The sequence below is a fragment of the Lampetra planeri genome, chromosome 30, assembly GCF_965212315.1.
Source record: "Lampetra planeri chromosome 30, kcLamPlan1.2.h2, whole genome shotgun sequence".
NCBI classification, from domain to species: Eukaryota; Metazoa; Chordata; class Hyperoartia; order Petromyzontiformes; family Petromyzontidae; genus Lampetra; species Lampetra planeri.
In genome coordinates this window covers 4,879,563-4,895,896 of record NC_136136.1, presented here as the reverse complement: position 1 = coordinate 4,895,896, position 16,334 = coordinate 4,879,563, and the positions used below count along the sequence as shown (strand labels likewise).

The 16,334-nt window shown below is 48.9% G+C and overlaps 1 protein-coding gene across 1 annotated transcript in view; it reads right to left on the bottom strand.

Annotated features, from left to right (window-relative positions):
• Positions 1-6,546: 6,546 nt before the first annotated feature.
• Positions 6,547-16,334, bottom strand: part of LOC144728825 (potassium channel subfamily K member 13-like) — a 33,502-nt gene continuing 23,714 nt past the window's right edge. The window contains exon 2 of the mRNA XM_078608507.1: positions 6,547-11,227. Coding sequence (XP_078464633.1) covers positions 10,080-11,227 — 1,148 coding nt within the window. The 3' untranslated portion in view covers positions 6,547-10,079. The remainder of the gene's footprint in view (positions 11,228-16,334) is intronic.

Below are 16,334 nucleotides of genomic sequence, written 5' to 3'. Positions count from 1 at the left end.
GGCAGACCCAGGTGCCACGGGTCGACTGACCGAGATGACCGAGATGACTGGCTGATGCACCACCTGTGCCCCCTACTGTGCCAACCTGCTGTGCTTTAGCCACCCGGCGCTCCGCTCGTTGTTGTGAGCGTCGCTCCTCCGCCCTCCGTTGTTGTTGGAGGGCGACTGCCTCCAACTGCCCAGTAGCGTCCTTCACGAGCCTCCTCCACTGAGGCCGATCTTGACACCGCTGGTACCAGTCATCGGCAAGTCCACTCAGCTCCACGTCCTCCTGTACCACATCACTCCATCTCTTCTCTAGCCCGTGCCGCGCTCGTTTAGCCCCCTCGATCCGGCCGAACAAAAGCTGTTTAGGCATGCGGTGGCTGGGCATGCGGGCTACATGACCCAGCCAACGCAGCCTTGCCTGCCGGAGGAGCTCACTGATGGGACTTTGCCCAGATCTTTCAAGGACTTGTGAGCTCCTCACACAATCCAGCCTGGTTAAACCCAGGATGGATCGTAGGCAGGCCAGCCTAAATGTTTCCAACCGGCGAAGATGCTCCACTAGGGGGGTACACGTTTCGCAAGCGTAGAGAAGGGAGGGAATGACCGTGGCCGAGAAGACCTGAAGCTTCGTGCGGAGTGACAGACCAGGTAGCTTCCACACAGCGTTACGCAACCGATGAAAAGATATTGCCGCTCGACTGATTCGGAGTGAGACCTCTGCTGATAAACTGGAGCCGGTCATAAGCACACTGCCCAGGTATGGGAAACTCTCCACTCTCTCCACAGCAAACACACACACACACGCGCATACACACGCACACACACACGCACACACATACACACACGCACGCACGCGCACACACGCGCACACACACACACACGCACCTCTCACCTGCAAGGCAGCGGTCGCCGCTTCTCCTCCCACATCTCTCGTCGCGGCAGCTGTAACGATGGTGCAAGTTTGTTTTTATCATCAATTCCTCCTCCACCCCTCCCCGCCACTGTTCACCCACCAGAATAAATGAGTTCGCCCATAGTCAGTCGATCAAAAAGTTTCGCCGTGAGGCGCCGGAAGCGACGGCCATCTTGTTTAATTCACAGATCGCAGGGGGAGCAGGCGGCCATCTTGTCGGACAGGGTCATGCCAAGTGTTTGCAGTAGGGGGCGATGTTGATACACGGACGGACGGACGGACGATATAATCTATTGGTGGTCTGGTCCACTTCGTTCCTACGAGTATAATGGCCACGTATACTCAATCTGCTCCTGTGAGGCAGCTTCGCAGCTCTTAATCAAACAGTGGCGATGGTCATGCCCCCCATTAGAAACTAGCGGCTGCCGAGAACATTTCCAGCGAAGGACCAGCAAGCGAGAGGCTTCATCTTAGCTGGAACAATCCGGACCGCTGTTCCGTGAATTACTGTGGCATGCCACATCTACGATGCAGCAGCAGTAGCAGCTGCTGCTGATGGTGTTAACAAACAAGTTGGGACATATATATATATATTTTTCTAGGCTTAGCTGTACGTAAATAAAAAAAAACATCCAATGCAACCCCATGCTCATATGTCACCTGTGGGAATATTAATGTCAGATGAAATATTGCATCCACTTTAGGGGAGGGAATCACAGAGCCGTTTTGTTTTTTGATTAATGTGGTTGCACTAGATTGTCGCCTAAGCTTGAGATTTAAACACAGCATTAAAGTATTATTCAGGATTCATTTATATGCTTCTTGATGTTTATGAGGGTTACCACAGTCCTGTATTTATGCCCGATTCCGACATTTTTGTAATTGCTATTTTACAGTTTTATTGTTTTTATTTGTGTACTTTGCTGGACTTACAGTCCAAATTAGTTCACTCAACAGCCTATATTGCGAATAACAGACATGTGGTCAGTTAAACTATACATAATTACCAGAGAGAATACAATTTTAAGCACAAAAGTTGTGACGCCATTCCGTCAATTACTCCGAACTGGGTTTTTTTGTTTAACTAAACATCAAAGTACTGTCATGGGTAAGTGCCACTGTATTTATGTAAACATTTAATGCTATTGCAATGTTTTTTTCTTCAGGAAATTACACCTATAATGTTAAATGCAGCAACGTTAATGACAAATGCTATGATATCTTGCAAAACGAATGATACGATTACTGCGGATCTCATCAGAATCAGAATATTTATGCTGGAGGAATCCGATTAGCTATGAAGCTCTTTCCCACAGATGTCCAGACCCTTACAACAACAAATATCGTATCGTGGTATCGATCCATCGTGACAAACCTCTTTTGCACAACTCTCCTCCACCACCACCACCTTAGCCGCTCACTATCTCATTTTGGCCTCATCCACACCAATTAGGATTATTAATGAATGAGCGATTCCGAGCAAGGGAGTGGGAGTGTTGGTGGGTGGTTGACAATCGAATTCCTAATATGCATTATATAGTCTCATTTCGTGCGTAATTACCTCTCCCTTAATGAGAGGGTTTCCGAAGACAAAGATAAATGCCAGAAATGGCTTATTGCTTGAGGATGGCCAACGAAGTCAGGCTGACCTGGTGGTCTTAGTAGAGGCTGTTCGACCGTGTTCCAGCAGCATTCGTGTGTGCGCGCGTGATGTCTTCACGTGGGGAAGCGGCGGTGCAGGGGCCAGGGGCTGGTGGCGAAAAAATTAGCAAGTTGCGCGAGGAACTCGGCGACCCGCAATTCGATTCCTCCGAGTCAACTTGAGCTGAAAATTTCGGATTTTATTTCGCACGTTCGTGTGTTTTTTGTTCAGATTTCAATGCATCCAATTTACAAGTGTGTTTTTGCCTTCGTTGTTTGTGAACTACAGTTAATCGTACTCGTTACATTTGATCATATTACACGGTTATAATGGAAAACAACGAATTTGCACGTAAAGATCCTTCAAGTAAAACGATGCATTTTTTTGTAAAAACCGTAACAACATTTAATTTAACGACGTCACGTTTGTCTGGAAATTGACGTCACGTGATGGCAATTGAAATCGGTGCATTTCGCCGCAAGGGCCTGATGGAGTTGCGAGAGAGGCCCGGGTGGTTGTGAGTGCAGAGAGATGAAAGCCTCTGTGGCTCGGAGGCAACTTTACAAAGGATCTTCAGAATGAGGGGGAGATGTTGCAGTTGACCCAGGATGGGCTTTGGGAGCCAGCGTGGCTATCGGAATAGTGGCGGTTGTTTGTTCGCTGTTGTGTCGGTGTAATTTTACAGGTGTGGGAAGAGAGTGGCAGTTTGCACACTTTACGAGCGGTACGAAGCACACGAAGCCTACAACAAATAAAATCATTACAACCTTTTGTGCTGTTTTACGGTAGCTTTAAAGTGCTTTAATAAACCCTACTTCCTTTCTAGCCCCCCTTTTTCCGTGATCAACATTATATATATTTTCGTGTTGTTTATTTTGCAATGGAACACTGCCCCAATTTACACTGGGGGTGGAAAATATCGGTGAGCCTGGAATATAGCGAGAAAGGAAGACACACGGGTTGTGGACTTTGAGATTGTAATTTTGTCACGGAGTAAACATGTTGATGAAACCAATAGCGGCTAGGTGAATATATTCTATTCTGTTTACCGAAGTGACATTTAAATACAAGAAGACAATACAATTCAAACAATTGACAACATTAGCTGGGATTACAATGTTGTTCATGTGCTTCACTTACAGATTGCCCCTATTGTTTTGCTCCACATAGTAGGTGCTCGACTCGTTATTATGATCAGCAGCTTAGATGTAGCTACAGGTGCTTCTAGAATCAGTAGTTCTTAACCTGGGATGCACCCCCCTTTCTCCCCCCCCCTTTCTCCCTCCCCCTTTCTCCCCCCCCCCCTTTGTCCCCCTCCCCTTTGTCCCCTCCCCTTTGTCCCCTCCCCTTTCTCCCCCCCCCTTTCTCCCCCCCCCCTTTCTCCCCCCCCTTTTCTCCCCCCCCCTTCCCCCCCCTTTTCTCCCCCCCTTTCTCCCCACCTTTGTCCCCCCCCTTTGTCCCACCCCCCTTTGTCCCCCCCCCCTTTGTCCCCCCCCCTTTCACCCCCCCCCCTTTCTCTCTCCCTCCCCCCTTTCTCCCCCCATTCCCCCTCCCCTTTCTCCCCCCCCTCCTTTCTCCTTCCACCCCTCCCCTCCCCAACTGTCCCGCGCTGATACCGCCAGCATTAACGGCCGCCGTGCAGTTTCATCAATTAATTTAATTATCTCCCCCCCTCCCCACCTCCCACCTCTATATTGATGAGCCTACCGCCTCTTTGTGTGGAGCAGCCTGGCGACGTGACAAGATGCGCATAGCGGCACGAGGCTCTTCGTAATCCGGCGACGCTTACGAGACAACAAATGGATGGCATTTGGTGGTGCCCGGGGATTTGCGGCGTTGTTGGCGGGGCGGGGGGGGGATAAAATAAACAAATAAAATTGCAATTCGCGTCCACTGTTGGTATTTGTGTGCGTTCAGGTGAGGAGCGGTGCGTTAGGGTAACGCAGCATAATTGCCGGCTGCGAAATTCTGAGAGATGTCGGCGACTTTCTCATGCCGCCAAACGACGCGAACGCAAACAAATAGAAATTTTGTAAAAAAAAATCCACGAGTGTTTTACATTTTAACGAGATATGACATCGTACCGGCGTTCCCTCTTGCTTTAAACACCTTTATTGCTTGTAATAAACAATAAACCAAGATATTACATTACAAGCAAGCCAATGCAAACAATAAGGAACATATGCCGAGCATATTTATTTCATGATGGTTTATTTTACGTAACAAATGTCTGTGGCACGTTATTAAAATTTTGTATAATTTGAAATTCATTTTCGTCATCTTTTGTGCAGTTTCTAAAGACTTGTTTAAGACGTACTGCCTCTTTGAGGTCCTGCATCAAATAAATATTGTCTTGATGCGCTCCCTTGTTATTAGTACAGTATAACATAGCAGGTGCACTTCTTTGTGCACTCAGCCGATGTGGATGTGACACACACGGCTTCGCCCGGGATCCCTTCTTGCACCTGAGCTTTAAAAAAATACAACGTAGAAATCATACGCGTTGTCTCACATTACCCAGCTTCATAGAGTCCCAGCAATGTCGACGTCTGATTGGTGTATCCATAATAAATAATAATAATGCCGATTGAGAGTCCTTGATCAAACCCACTGCTGGATGACCGCTTCCCAATGCTGTCTTTTTATTGAGTTATTGAGGCAGCTGGCCAGGATTAGGCAAGGACTTATCCCACTGTGTCATTAATGGGGGTTGTTTGACCATACTTCACCATGCTGGTCAACGCGGGTTGCCGAAGAAGGGGATGGCGAAGACCAATTTTGACATCACTCGCCACTGATTTCAGCCATGGCATGGAATTCAACATGCCAACGACTGCACCACCGCTCTCCACATCACCGTTATATGACGCCAATTCATTGAAATTCGTTCGATTAATGCAAAATAAAGTAATTGTTTCATTGTAAAATTTGCACGTGGCAGTGCTCAGAGGGGGGAGGAGGGGGGAGGTGTAGATGGAGTAACGACTGTGATTAAAAAAGGATGTAAATCCACGTCCTCTATTTATAAACGCCCCCTAATCTCAACGCAGAACTTTCGCGGCCCCACGCGATTGAGAGCACACCGTTTTGCACCTTGAGCCAGTGACGTTTGCAGCTTCGTCGGGACGAGCTCCCGTTCGGCGTCCTCGCCTACGCCAATCGCACAGCGCGATTGCATGTTCACGTACGTAAAATATAGAACGTGAACAAACAAAAATGTGAGTCTTCTTGGTTCTTTCGGAAAAGTCACGTAGAAGGGAAATAATAAAATAATAAAAATTAAAATAATAAAATAACTATTTTATAAATAACCATAATAATAATAAACATCATTATTTTATAATGTTTTATTTTTATTATTTTTATTATTTTATTATTTCCCTTCTACGTGACTTTACCGAAACAACCAATAAGATGAATCCCTGCAGTCACGAAAGCTTTAAATCGAAAAAATATGCAGTCACGAAAGCTTTAAAAAATGTGCAGTCACGAAAGCTTTAAATCGAAAAAATGTGAGTGCTTATTTTTATTTTGGCTGCAGTACACCATATGCCACGAAGTGCAAGTGAAACGTGCTTCCGTGCGTACGTGTGCCACAGACACGTAGGTTTTATTTTATATATATAACCAGCTCGCGACACCAGCTGCTACTTTGAGCTATGCAACATTTTTTTTTTAAATTGGCTTCTCTTCTGGCCGCGCGAGCGAGCGAGCGAGTGTCCCTGAAAATAATTCATGAATTTCACAGCGACCGTGTGACTACTCTCGCGTCGCGTCTTGGACATCTTGTCCCCCCCCCCACCCCGTGGCGCGCGCGTAGGTCTCGTTCTTAAGCAGCCGGCTGATTTCGTTATTATGTCCTTCTAAGGTTTGTTTTTTTCTTCCCTCGCCGATATCATTACCGCACCGTCGACGAATATATAAGTAAACCCATCTGCAGATGTATCTCTGAGCTCCGACGGCATGGGCAGTAGCAGACCGCGCTTGTTAAAACGTCCTTTTCCCATTCTTCTGTTCCTGTCATTGGACTCCCAATTGTGCATTTGGCCAGCCACATGTGGGCGGACGCTGATAATTAATCATCCGCTCTTCGAGAGCTTCTGTACCTGGATATAACTTCGGTAAGTGATTTATCATTGACATTTGGGTTCAGTAATATCATTAGTGAGTTCATTCATTACGTGGTCTTACCCAATATCAAGTATGGCTGTGGCAACCTACGGCTGAGTTGGTTTCGGTTGTCCATGCATGTGCTCATTCTCGGAATTGTCCAAACATGGAGACATGAAGGTGAAGTTGCTTACTCATGCCAATGCTGGTGGGAGACTGCTGTAGAGAGACTCTCTAGCAGGGCATTTTGGCCTCCTCTTCGACGCTGACCAGACTTTTTGGAAGAGGTGGAAGTATCCACGTGTTACCCCACCGCACGCGACCTGCCGATCAAATAACTGCAATCAACCCATTTACACAGCTGGGTGGTCAGAGACGGTCTGGGGGGGGGGGGGGGAGGATTCAAGAAACTTGCACCATCGTTTAAACTGCCGTGCCGGAAGATGGAATCGAACCGGCGACTTCTGGGTTGCAAGACCAGTGCGCTGCTTAACCATGACACCGCTGGGTCAGCATCCCTGGAGTTCATGAGACGGGGTTAAACCATGGGCTCTGTGACATGACCCCAGCCCTGCCGCGTTCAAGGCCTTATCAATTTTCTCGGGGAAAATGCCACGATTTGAGAAAACAGGCAGTGTGCGAGGTCACTCTGCCGCCTATTTCCTTTGACCCTATTTTTGAATGCGTTTAATACATTTTTTGTTAGCCAAAATAAATATTTGTGTAGGAAAAAAAGTCGACAAATATGCATCTCAGTGGAAAAATATAATCAACCATCACACGGAATCTTCGTAGTGGGGTTGTTAGTCAAGCGTCACGTGATTGTTTTAGGTTGCCACCTGTCCGGATTTTCCCAGGATGTCCTCTTTTTAAATCCTTTATATTAAGTTCACTTGCTTGCTTGCGCGCTTACGACCGTGCAAATCTTTCGGTCGTTTTTTAACCCACTTCCCGTGATCCAATCGAGCTGACATTTTGCACACAGACTCGTTGTGCGTGACAATTTATTTTCGTGAAAATTTTTTTCCAAAATTTTACACTTTTTAGGAAAAAATAAATTATATTTAATTACCAATTGCTTAATGGTGGCAGGCAATCATCTGACCCATAGGTGGCAGCCATCTCAAGCCAGAGGACGAGAGGACTCTAGCCGCCACGCATATAAAGGATTTATAGTGAAAAACTTTGTTTTTACGGGTTAATTTTTTGAGGTGTAACCGTCCTGGGAAATTTGCAAAAGCTTTTCCGGGTCATCAAAAACTCCCAGTGTTGTCAGTAGTGTCATTAATACACCACTCAGTAAAATGGCCCTCTTCATACCGTATCGTGGAATATTCTTCCCATGACTCGTCCCAGTTTACGTTGTGCCCCAAGGGTGGTGACACACCCAGAAAGTGCTCCATTATTATTTACCCTTCTTAACGACGGCACTTGGCAATTTACAGGCATCTGCTCCTTTGTGCTTATCATCACATGCTGTCTATGGCTTCATTTTCTACAATTATATTCTGTCCTACACGTTTTTTTTTCGTATAAAAACCGGTGCCTTCTTATCGCCGCAACATCCTGAGTGATTTGCCTGCCCGTGAATTTGTTCAAATTCCACTTGCCTCTCGAGCGCGGATACCAGGCACATTGCCTGGCAGATCCTCCTGAACGAGACCAAACCAAAAATATCCACCACCTTGGCTCCGCTTAATCTCAACACAATATGCCGAGCGTCAGCACAGCTCTCCCCGCCGTCAGGCGATCTTCGCGATTTAGCCCGGAGTCGAAATCAAAAGCAGTGAGAGGTACATCCGACAGCTGTATTCCCGTCATGTCATTTGCACCCTGATCTCTCTCGCTATTGGAACGCATCAAATGGTTTATGTGTGCTGCTGCTGCTGCACTGTGGTGAGCGCAGGGGGGAACGAGGGGCGGGGAGAGGGGGGGGGGAACTGCAGAAATTTACAGCGTTCAGTTAAGTAGGCGCGCGTTAATGTGCAGGCTGAGACAAAGACAATATCCGATAAGGTGCGAGCGTAATTTAAATGCATTAACACCCTAAATAGGTCGTGCAGGATAAACGTTCTGATTTTTTGTACCACAAAGCACGGCAAAAAAAACACACGTACATTGCATTCGCCTCTTTGTGTTTGGCGAGTGGATTGTGGGTAGCACCCAGAATATTTCAGGACCGAGGCCCCGTGCTTGGCGGAAGAGACGACGGAAAATTACTGCGCCACGAAAAAAACATTCATATTTTAAATTTCACCCACGTTTTGGGTCCCCTTTTTAAACACCTTTACAATTCTGATTGTGCAATTCCGTTTGCGAAATCTTTTGCGTCTAGTCCAAAAGCAGAGCGTGTTAAAAAAACGTACAAATAAGCCTGCGGTGTCGAACATTTTATCAATGGAATATTTATCAGTAATGTTGCCAAAAGTGTGCTTCCTGTACGCACGAATGGCGCTTTAGTGGCCACCTGTACCATTTATGAATACGCGCTTTTATGGCCGCATATAATTGCAGCTTCACACCGCGTGGCTCAGCTCATGGGCCACTTACGCGCGAGTCTCGCGACGAGACCAGACAAAGCAGCGCACAGGAGCGTCTCAAGAACGCGAGCGTACAAGCAGCGCTCCAAATTGCTTCGCTTCTTTCACCATACCTCTATTTTCGCCAAAGTGCCGCAAAATTCCCTGTGCTCGTGAAAATGTTGTTTGTCAGCAGTCGCCTTCCATGTCCCTGCCGGCATTCCATCACGGCATCAAGGGTCGTCTGCATCGCGTGACCATTGTGAACAGATACCCCGTACGGCAAAAAGACAATTTTCAAAATTGCAGCTCGCTTAGGCTACGCTTTAAAGCGCTCAATGGATGAAAGTAAAAGGGTGCCGCAACTCGCCTTGTGCTGTAGTTAGATGGGGCAGCAGAGTCCATCCAAACTATTCAATGGCCTGTGATGTTCTCGTGCATGGTCTGGCATTGCCTTGTCGGCGGCGGGCTTCTGCCATTTAACGAACGTTCATTCCCTTTTTGATGGACCTATGAAGGAATTAAATTGTCACATTTTGTTTAAATACTCAGGTTCAATCATAAAAAAATTATGATCGCGGTTCAACTCGTAGTGCAAACGCCCTGACCTTTACGCCGGTGGTTGTACTCCTTCGTTCGAAGCCGTCGTGCACACACATTGCGTTTTTTTTCGACGACTTGAGCCACCGCTCGCAAATCCTGCCGCTCCTGTGCACCTTTGGCATCTCTCCGGCGAGACAGAATGGGGAGGGTGGTCACGCAAACCTCTGCAAAAAAACACGCCCGCGCCTTTTCTCGCATGGGGGGTGGGGTGGTGATGGATACATCGGTCCTCCTGCGCGAGCCAAAGCGACAAAATGTGTCGCTCGACAACAACAACAACAACAAAAAATTCCGCGGGGCTCCTTCAGTTCACGACGCTTGTCTCGGCCAAGCGATTGTTCATGATGGCCAGCGAGCCCACGCCGTACGAAAACCCGTTGTCCACTTTGACGGCGACGGCGGCGGCGGCGGGCGCGCTCGATGCCGTCGCTGGCGCCGTGCCGTTGGCCGCTTCCGACAGCTGCTTCTGCATGATGGCCAGCGACACCTTGTTGGAGGCGAGGAAATCCTGCATCGAAATCATCTCCCCCGACATGCGGCGCCCGCCGTCCGTCTCGCTGTCCACGCCCAGGTCTGTCTCGATGGAGATGGTGCGCATCTTCTGGTGCTGCTGCTGCTGTTGCTGCCTCCTCTGCCAGTGCCGCTGATGCTGCTGGCTGTGTTGTTGCTGCTGCTGTTGCTGCTGCTGTGTCCGCGGCTGCTGACGACCGTGCTGCTGCTGCTGATGTTGCTGATGATGATTGAGCTCATGGTGCCGGTGAACGTTGCTGGGCACGACCGCGTTGCGTCCCCTCGGCCGAAACCCGCGCTGCCACAGGTACCGCCGCGCCTGCTCCACCTTCTTGAGCGTCCAGTTGAGCAGCTGCTTGATGACTATGGAGATGACGTTGAAGAGCGAGTAGATGCAACACACGCCCAGCAGGATGAAGGCGAAGTTGACGAAGCGGTAGGCGCTCTGGTCGACGACCTTCGTCACGGCCGCCTGGCCGCTCACCAGGTCGCCGAAGCCGATGGTGCTGAACGCCACGAAGCAGAAGTAGAGCGAGTCCACGTAGCTCCAGTCCTCGACGGCGGAGTAAAGCGCCGACGCAGAGCACGCGATGGCGACGGCTGCGGCTCCCAGGATCAGCATGACGTGGTAGACCGACGGCTTCCACGCCTCGCGGGCCACGCCATCGTGCCGCGTTCTGCCGGGGCCCGCCGCGGCCGCCGTGGCCGCCGCGGCCGCCGCCGGCGCCGAGGGCCCTGCCTCTGAGACCCACGCGGCCGCCACCTGCCGGCCCTTGCGCCAGAAGCGGCGCTGGCGGCAGGAGCGCATGACGCAGGCGAGCAGCGTGATGAGGCGCTCGAGGAAGAGGTTGAAGAAGAGGATGGCGGCCGAGCAGCCGAGCATGCCGTAGAAGATGAGGAACACCTTGCCCGGCACGGTCGCCGGCGTCGTCATCCCGAAGCCTGGTGACGACAGCGAGGGGGGCCCGGGTTGGGGGGGGGATGGAGACAGCCCCCACCCCCCACACACAAGTCACTGATTCGCCGCGGTCACAACTCAGTCAAGTCACGTCCGTGTCGCTCTTCTTTCGCTACTACCGTGGTTGCTGTTCCCACGAACCTCACCCGCTCATTCCTTCACCGACAGTGGCGTGACCAGCGTGGGGGCAGGGGGGTGCCTTGGCCCCTCCTGGTGGGCAAAGCTACGAGTTGGGGCCCCCTTGACAACCACCATGAGATGTGTTTTCAACAACAGTGTAACAGAACAACAAAAATGATTTGGTAAAGACGGAGCGCCCCTACAGCGTTAAATGTTCGATACCGTGAGTGTAATTATGTGATATATAGCCTCGGTGCAGCCGTGCGAGACAGATCAAATCCAATATTGGGGCCCCACTTGACCGAGTGCCACACCACCTGAGCTGATAATGTAGTTACGCCACTGTCTACCGATGTTGAGGACCCGGTCTGCCAAGATGACCGTGTCGTCTGCTCCACTCTGTGTTCAACCGCCGCAATGCAGGAGTCCACAACAACGCTTCCCTTTCTGCTTCGTCCCTCGCACCGTGCCACTTTGGAATCCCATCGCATCGCTTTATATTCAACGTTCTCATAACTTCGCTCAGTTAACACTTTTTAAAATTCAATCTTAACCACTACACCTTCAAAATTGCCATTTGTTGTTGATGGTTTTGGGGTCTTTTGGGCCTTTGCTTTGGAACTGTGGTTTTAAAGGAAAAGAAAATCCACGGTCAGTCCACTGCTGGATGAAGGCCTCAACAAACTGTCGCTAGTCCTCGTGATCCCACAATGTAACATTCCACCTGGCCCCTGCACACGATATCATTTCTCGATGGCTGCGTTTTACAAAAAAAAATGAACCACTAACCTCCTCTATTTATACAGGAAAATCTTGCCGAGTCTTACGACTCTCTTTTTCGGGAGAGCCCTGCATTGGGCTGCTTAACAAGCTCCACGAATGAGTACTTGGCGTCACGCTGGATGAAACTGCCGTACCCGGGAGCGTTTCCCCTCCTTTAGCTGCCACTCCGTCGTTAGTCTCGACCACCGGCCATCGCTCCTCTCTATGGGCGTGTTTCCGCCCAAGCGCACTTTGACCCCTATCCACCGTCAATAACGGTGCCGTTGACTCGCGCGCGCGTTCTCCGGCTATCGCGTTGCTGCTTGTGTGCACAACCTGCTGTGACGTGACCCAGAAACACGGCCATCGCTAACGAACGTGCGACAGGAAGTGAAAAGTGTACGTTCGCTCTCGTTGCCATTCAGCAATAATTACTGCACACCGTCGGGGTTGGCTTCGTTGGCAGACGATAAACTGCATAGCCCCCCCCCCCCCAAACCCTCCCCTTACTCCCCCCCCCCTCCCTCATTCCCCCGCACCATGTGGGGCTTCCATGCCCCATGAATATAAAAAAAACGTGACCGGGACAGTGGATTGAAGCGCGTCTTGTTATTAATGACGCGTACCTTTTTTTTGGTACATTTTCGAAATTAAAGCTGCATGACGCCAAAGGTGTCACTCCGAGGAGAGACGCTGTAGCCGATGGGTAGTGAGTTTGGGACAAGTGCAGATGTTGCGTAGATTTTGTTTTGCTTGTTTTCATTTCGCGGAGTGAATGTGTAAATGCAATTTGTGTTCAAGCCGCGCTCTGAGCGTGACGACAACTGAAGGTGGGGTGCCGACATTTGTGGTCACGTGGGCACCGAGCCAATTGACCCTCAACGAGTTAGGAGCAGCCAATAACTGAACCAGCGCGCACGTGAAATTTGTTTTCTTGTTTCACCCCCTCAAAAGCTCGGTGAATACACGGTCCGGATAATCCGTCCATGGATAATTGAGAGGTGAATTGTGACTTCCTGCAGTTACCTTTGAATAACAAACCAAACGTCACGTCTCCAGCGACGTGACGAAATATTCTCCTCGGCCATAACATTACACGAAACCGAACCAACGGTGGGGTGAGGAGGAGCAGGTGTTTATTAATAGATGTTTCTTGTCATATTTAAACAACGCCTAATTACAAAGCCAGAAAGGTCAGGTTAATCGTGGTCCCGGGCTGCCTGGAATGGGGCCACTCCGCTCTTGAATAATTAATAACGAAGAGTGACAAAATAGCATTTGCATAGCTGTCAATCTAACACATTCTTTTTTTTATTAAGCCGATCAGCAGCAGAACATTACGAAAGGGCAAGAGCCGTAAACTGACTGACGGATTACGGCAGCCTCGGCTGTGGTGGCGTCACTCGCAGGGACTTTTCGCGAGACAGCGCACGCCTGAGCCGAGTGGGGCTTCTTAAAAGTAATTATTATTGTCGTGACGATCGTTTTACCCACGAAAGCTTCACGGAGTCTCAATACTATCTTTTTAGGAGGGCCCTGCCAAGTTTTCGCAGTAGAGGGGCGATGTTGCTGTGTGTGTAGAGTCACAATTTGATAATTTGCACGTAAATATTGTCGCCTTGGGATTGTTTTGGCCAATAGCTGTTACGTTGTGTGTATGGTTTTTATTTAGACATGGGAGGAAACCAAAATATTTGAAGGGAACTCATGCAAAATAGGGGAATACAAAGTCCACACAGAGAGGTGCCTGATTTGAGAATGGAACCCAGACCTTCCTTGCTGTGAGACACAAGTGTTGCCACTCACATGGTGGGCGGGTGGCTGATTGGTCAATGCCACCTGCATTTGGATATGGGTGGTAAATTGGTCACCAACCTCGAGATATGTTCAAGTCGAAGTTGGTAAGCCAGCAAAAAGCCCTGGTGAATATCTGAAATTCTACCGGCGAATGATCTAAGTGGGTTGCGGTGTTACTTTGTGCATGAGGTACAGACTAAAATGAAAATGCATTGACTTACACAGAGAGATACTCTTAGTTTTTTCGGTAAAGTCACGTAGATAGATAAAGTCACGAAGCTAGATTTGCTGTATCAAGTGACTTGATACAGCAAATCTGGCTGTGACGGTCCCACCTGATGACGGAGACTTGTGTTGCCTCCGAAACGTCGTTATTTTTATTATTTTATTTTTTATTAATTTTTATTTAATTTTTTACCTACTTGACTTTACCGAAAAAACTAAGAGTATGAATCCTTGCAGTCACGAAAGCTTCAAATCTAGAATTACACAGAGAGACCCACAATCTTACAGAAACACCGACAGATGTCAACAGACTTAAGCAGACATTTGTTCTTTTATAAATGTGAATGTCGATGTGGGTGCTGTGAACAAGTGGATGGCTTCAGGCGTAGCCTGGTGAGTATCTGAAATACCCGCACTGCAGAGGTCGCAACCGGGTACCCGATACCCGTACCCTACCCGATACCCGGCTACCCGTACCCGCCGGGTACGGGTACGGGTTACCCGTTTGCGACCCTGGTGCAGCCGGGTACGGGTAGACCGTGAGTCACCGGTGAGTAACCGTTTGTCACTCATTTCCCAACGTCTTGTCTCTTCTCACAATTCAAGTTCCTAGAATCAACCCACCCACGCCTGCAACATGGCTTCATCCCAGAGGTCGCAATCAGGTACCCGATACCCGTACCCTACCCGTACCCGGCCACAAGTAGCTATCACCTAGAATTGAAGCTTTCCTGACTGCAGGAATTACTCTACTCATTGGTTCTTTCGGTAAAGTCACGTATGTAGAAATAAAATACAATTTTAATAGATCACAAATAAAATTTAAATAAATCACGATGTTTCTAAGGTTTGTTGAGTTCGCGTCTCCCATCTTCTTGCTGTATTTGCCTCCGTGCAAGTTTGCCGTTCTCTGTGTGCTCTGTGTGTGATGTCCCGCTGTGTGTTCCCTCACTGTGTGTTTTTGCCCCATTTTAACCTGACGATGAACGCTCGTGTTGCGTTCGAAACGTCGTGATTTATTTTAATTTAATTTGTGATTTATTTAAATTGTATTTTCTTTGTGATTTATTTAAATTTTAGTTTATTTCTACATACGTGACTTTACCGAAAGAACCAATGAGTATAGTTATCACCTCTTCTGGAATTTGCGAGATATTCTTCTTTCCATGATATGTCGAGGTTTTTGCACTTCAGACGTGGCAACTGGAGCCACTCGTGCTCCGTCGGGTGCTCAGCTGACGTGAGTTTATGGTCCTCAGTCCAGTCGCCAATGACCGCTCGAAAAAAACCACGCTAAGTTAACTTCACCTCTTCTCGTTTTTGCTATCATGGATCGATAATCCGGATCACTCTATTACTCTTTCCTGCGATTCGTATTTCCCAGGCAAGGCCCACTGAGCTTAAGAGCTCTTTTTCAGAAGCGACCTGGCCACAAATGATAGCTCAACGAAGTGGCTTATTACGTGGAAATGTATCGCAGACTAATACTTGAAACGCACGTTTCTAAATGTGGAGGGGAAAACCGGCGGATACCGATAAAAAATCCACGCGACCACGAGGAGAGAGACATGCAAACTCCACATATACAGCAGGCGTCAGGGTCAGGATCGAACCCGCGACCTCCTGTATACCAGGCGAGGTAGTTAACATCTCGCCACCGTATCGCCCCAAACTCAACCACTTGATATCATTATTTCCTAAGAACAAACTCTTTCCCTCCCCTTGGAAATTACGAATCGCCACCTTCTTTACCATATGGATGTGATTTGCTCAGCAACTCGAAGTCGATCTCCAAGTCGGAACCTCTGCTGCTGCTGCTGGCTGGCTTCAAGAGGACGATGAGCGGATGCCGCCCGCGCCCTCGGCGAACGCTCACAGCAGACACGGGCTCAGGGTGTCCTCCACCACTGGCCGAGGGATCGACCGAGGGGCGAAGATAAGTGCCCCCCCCACCCCCCCCAGTACGCGCGTCCACGTGGTGACGTGGAAAAGCGACGCACGGGGGTTTCCTTCGCCCGACGTCACGAACGGGGTGGGTTTTGGGGGGGGAGGGGGGTTGGGTACGGTGACGTCACTCGGGGGGTGAGGACCGCACCTCGTGACACCATCAGAGGGGGTTGACACCAAAATGGTTGTCTGAAACATTTTTGTGCAGTGTTTCAGCAGAAATGTATTCTTAAAAAAATA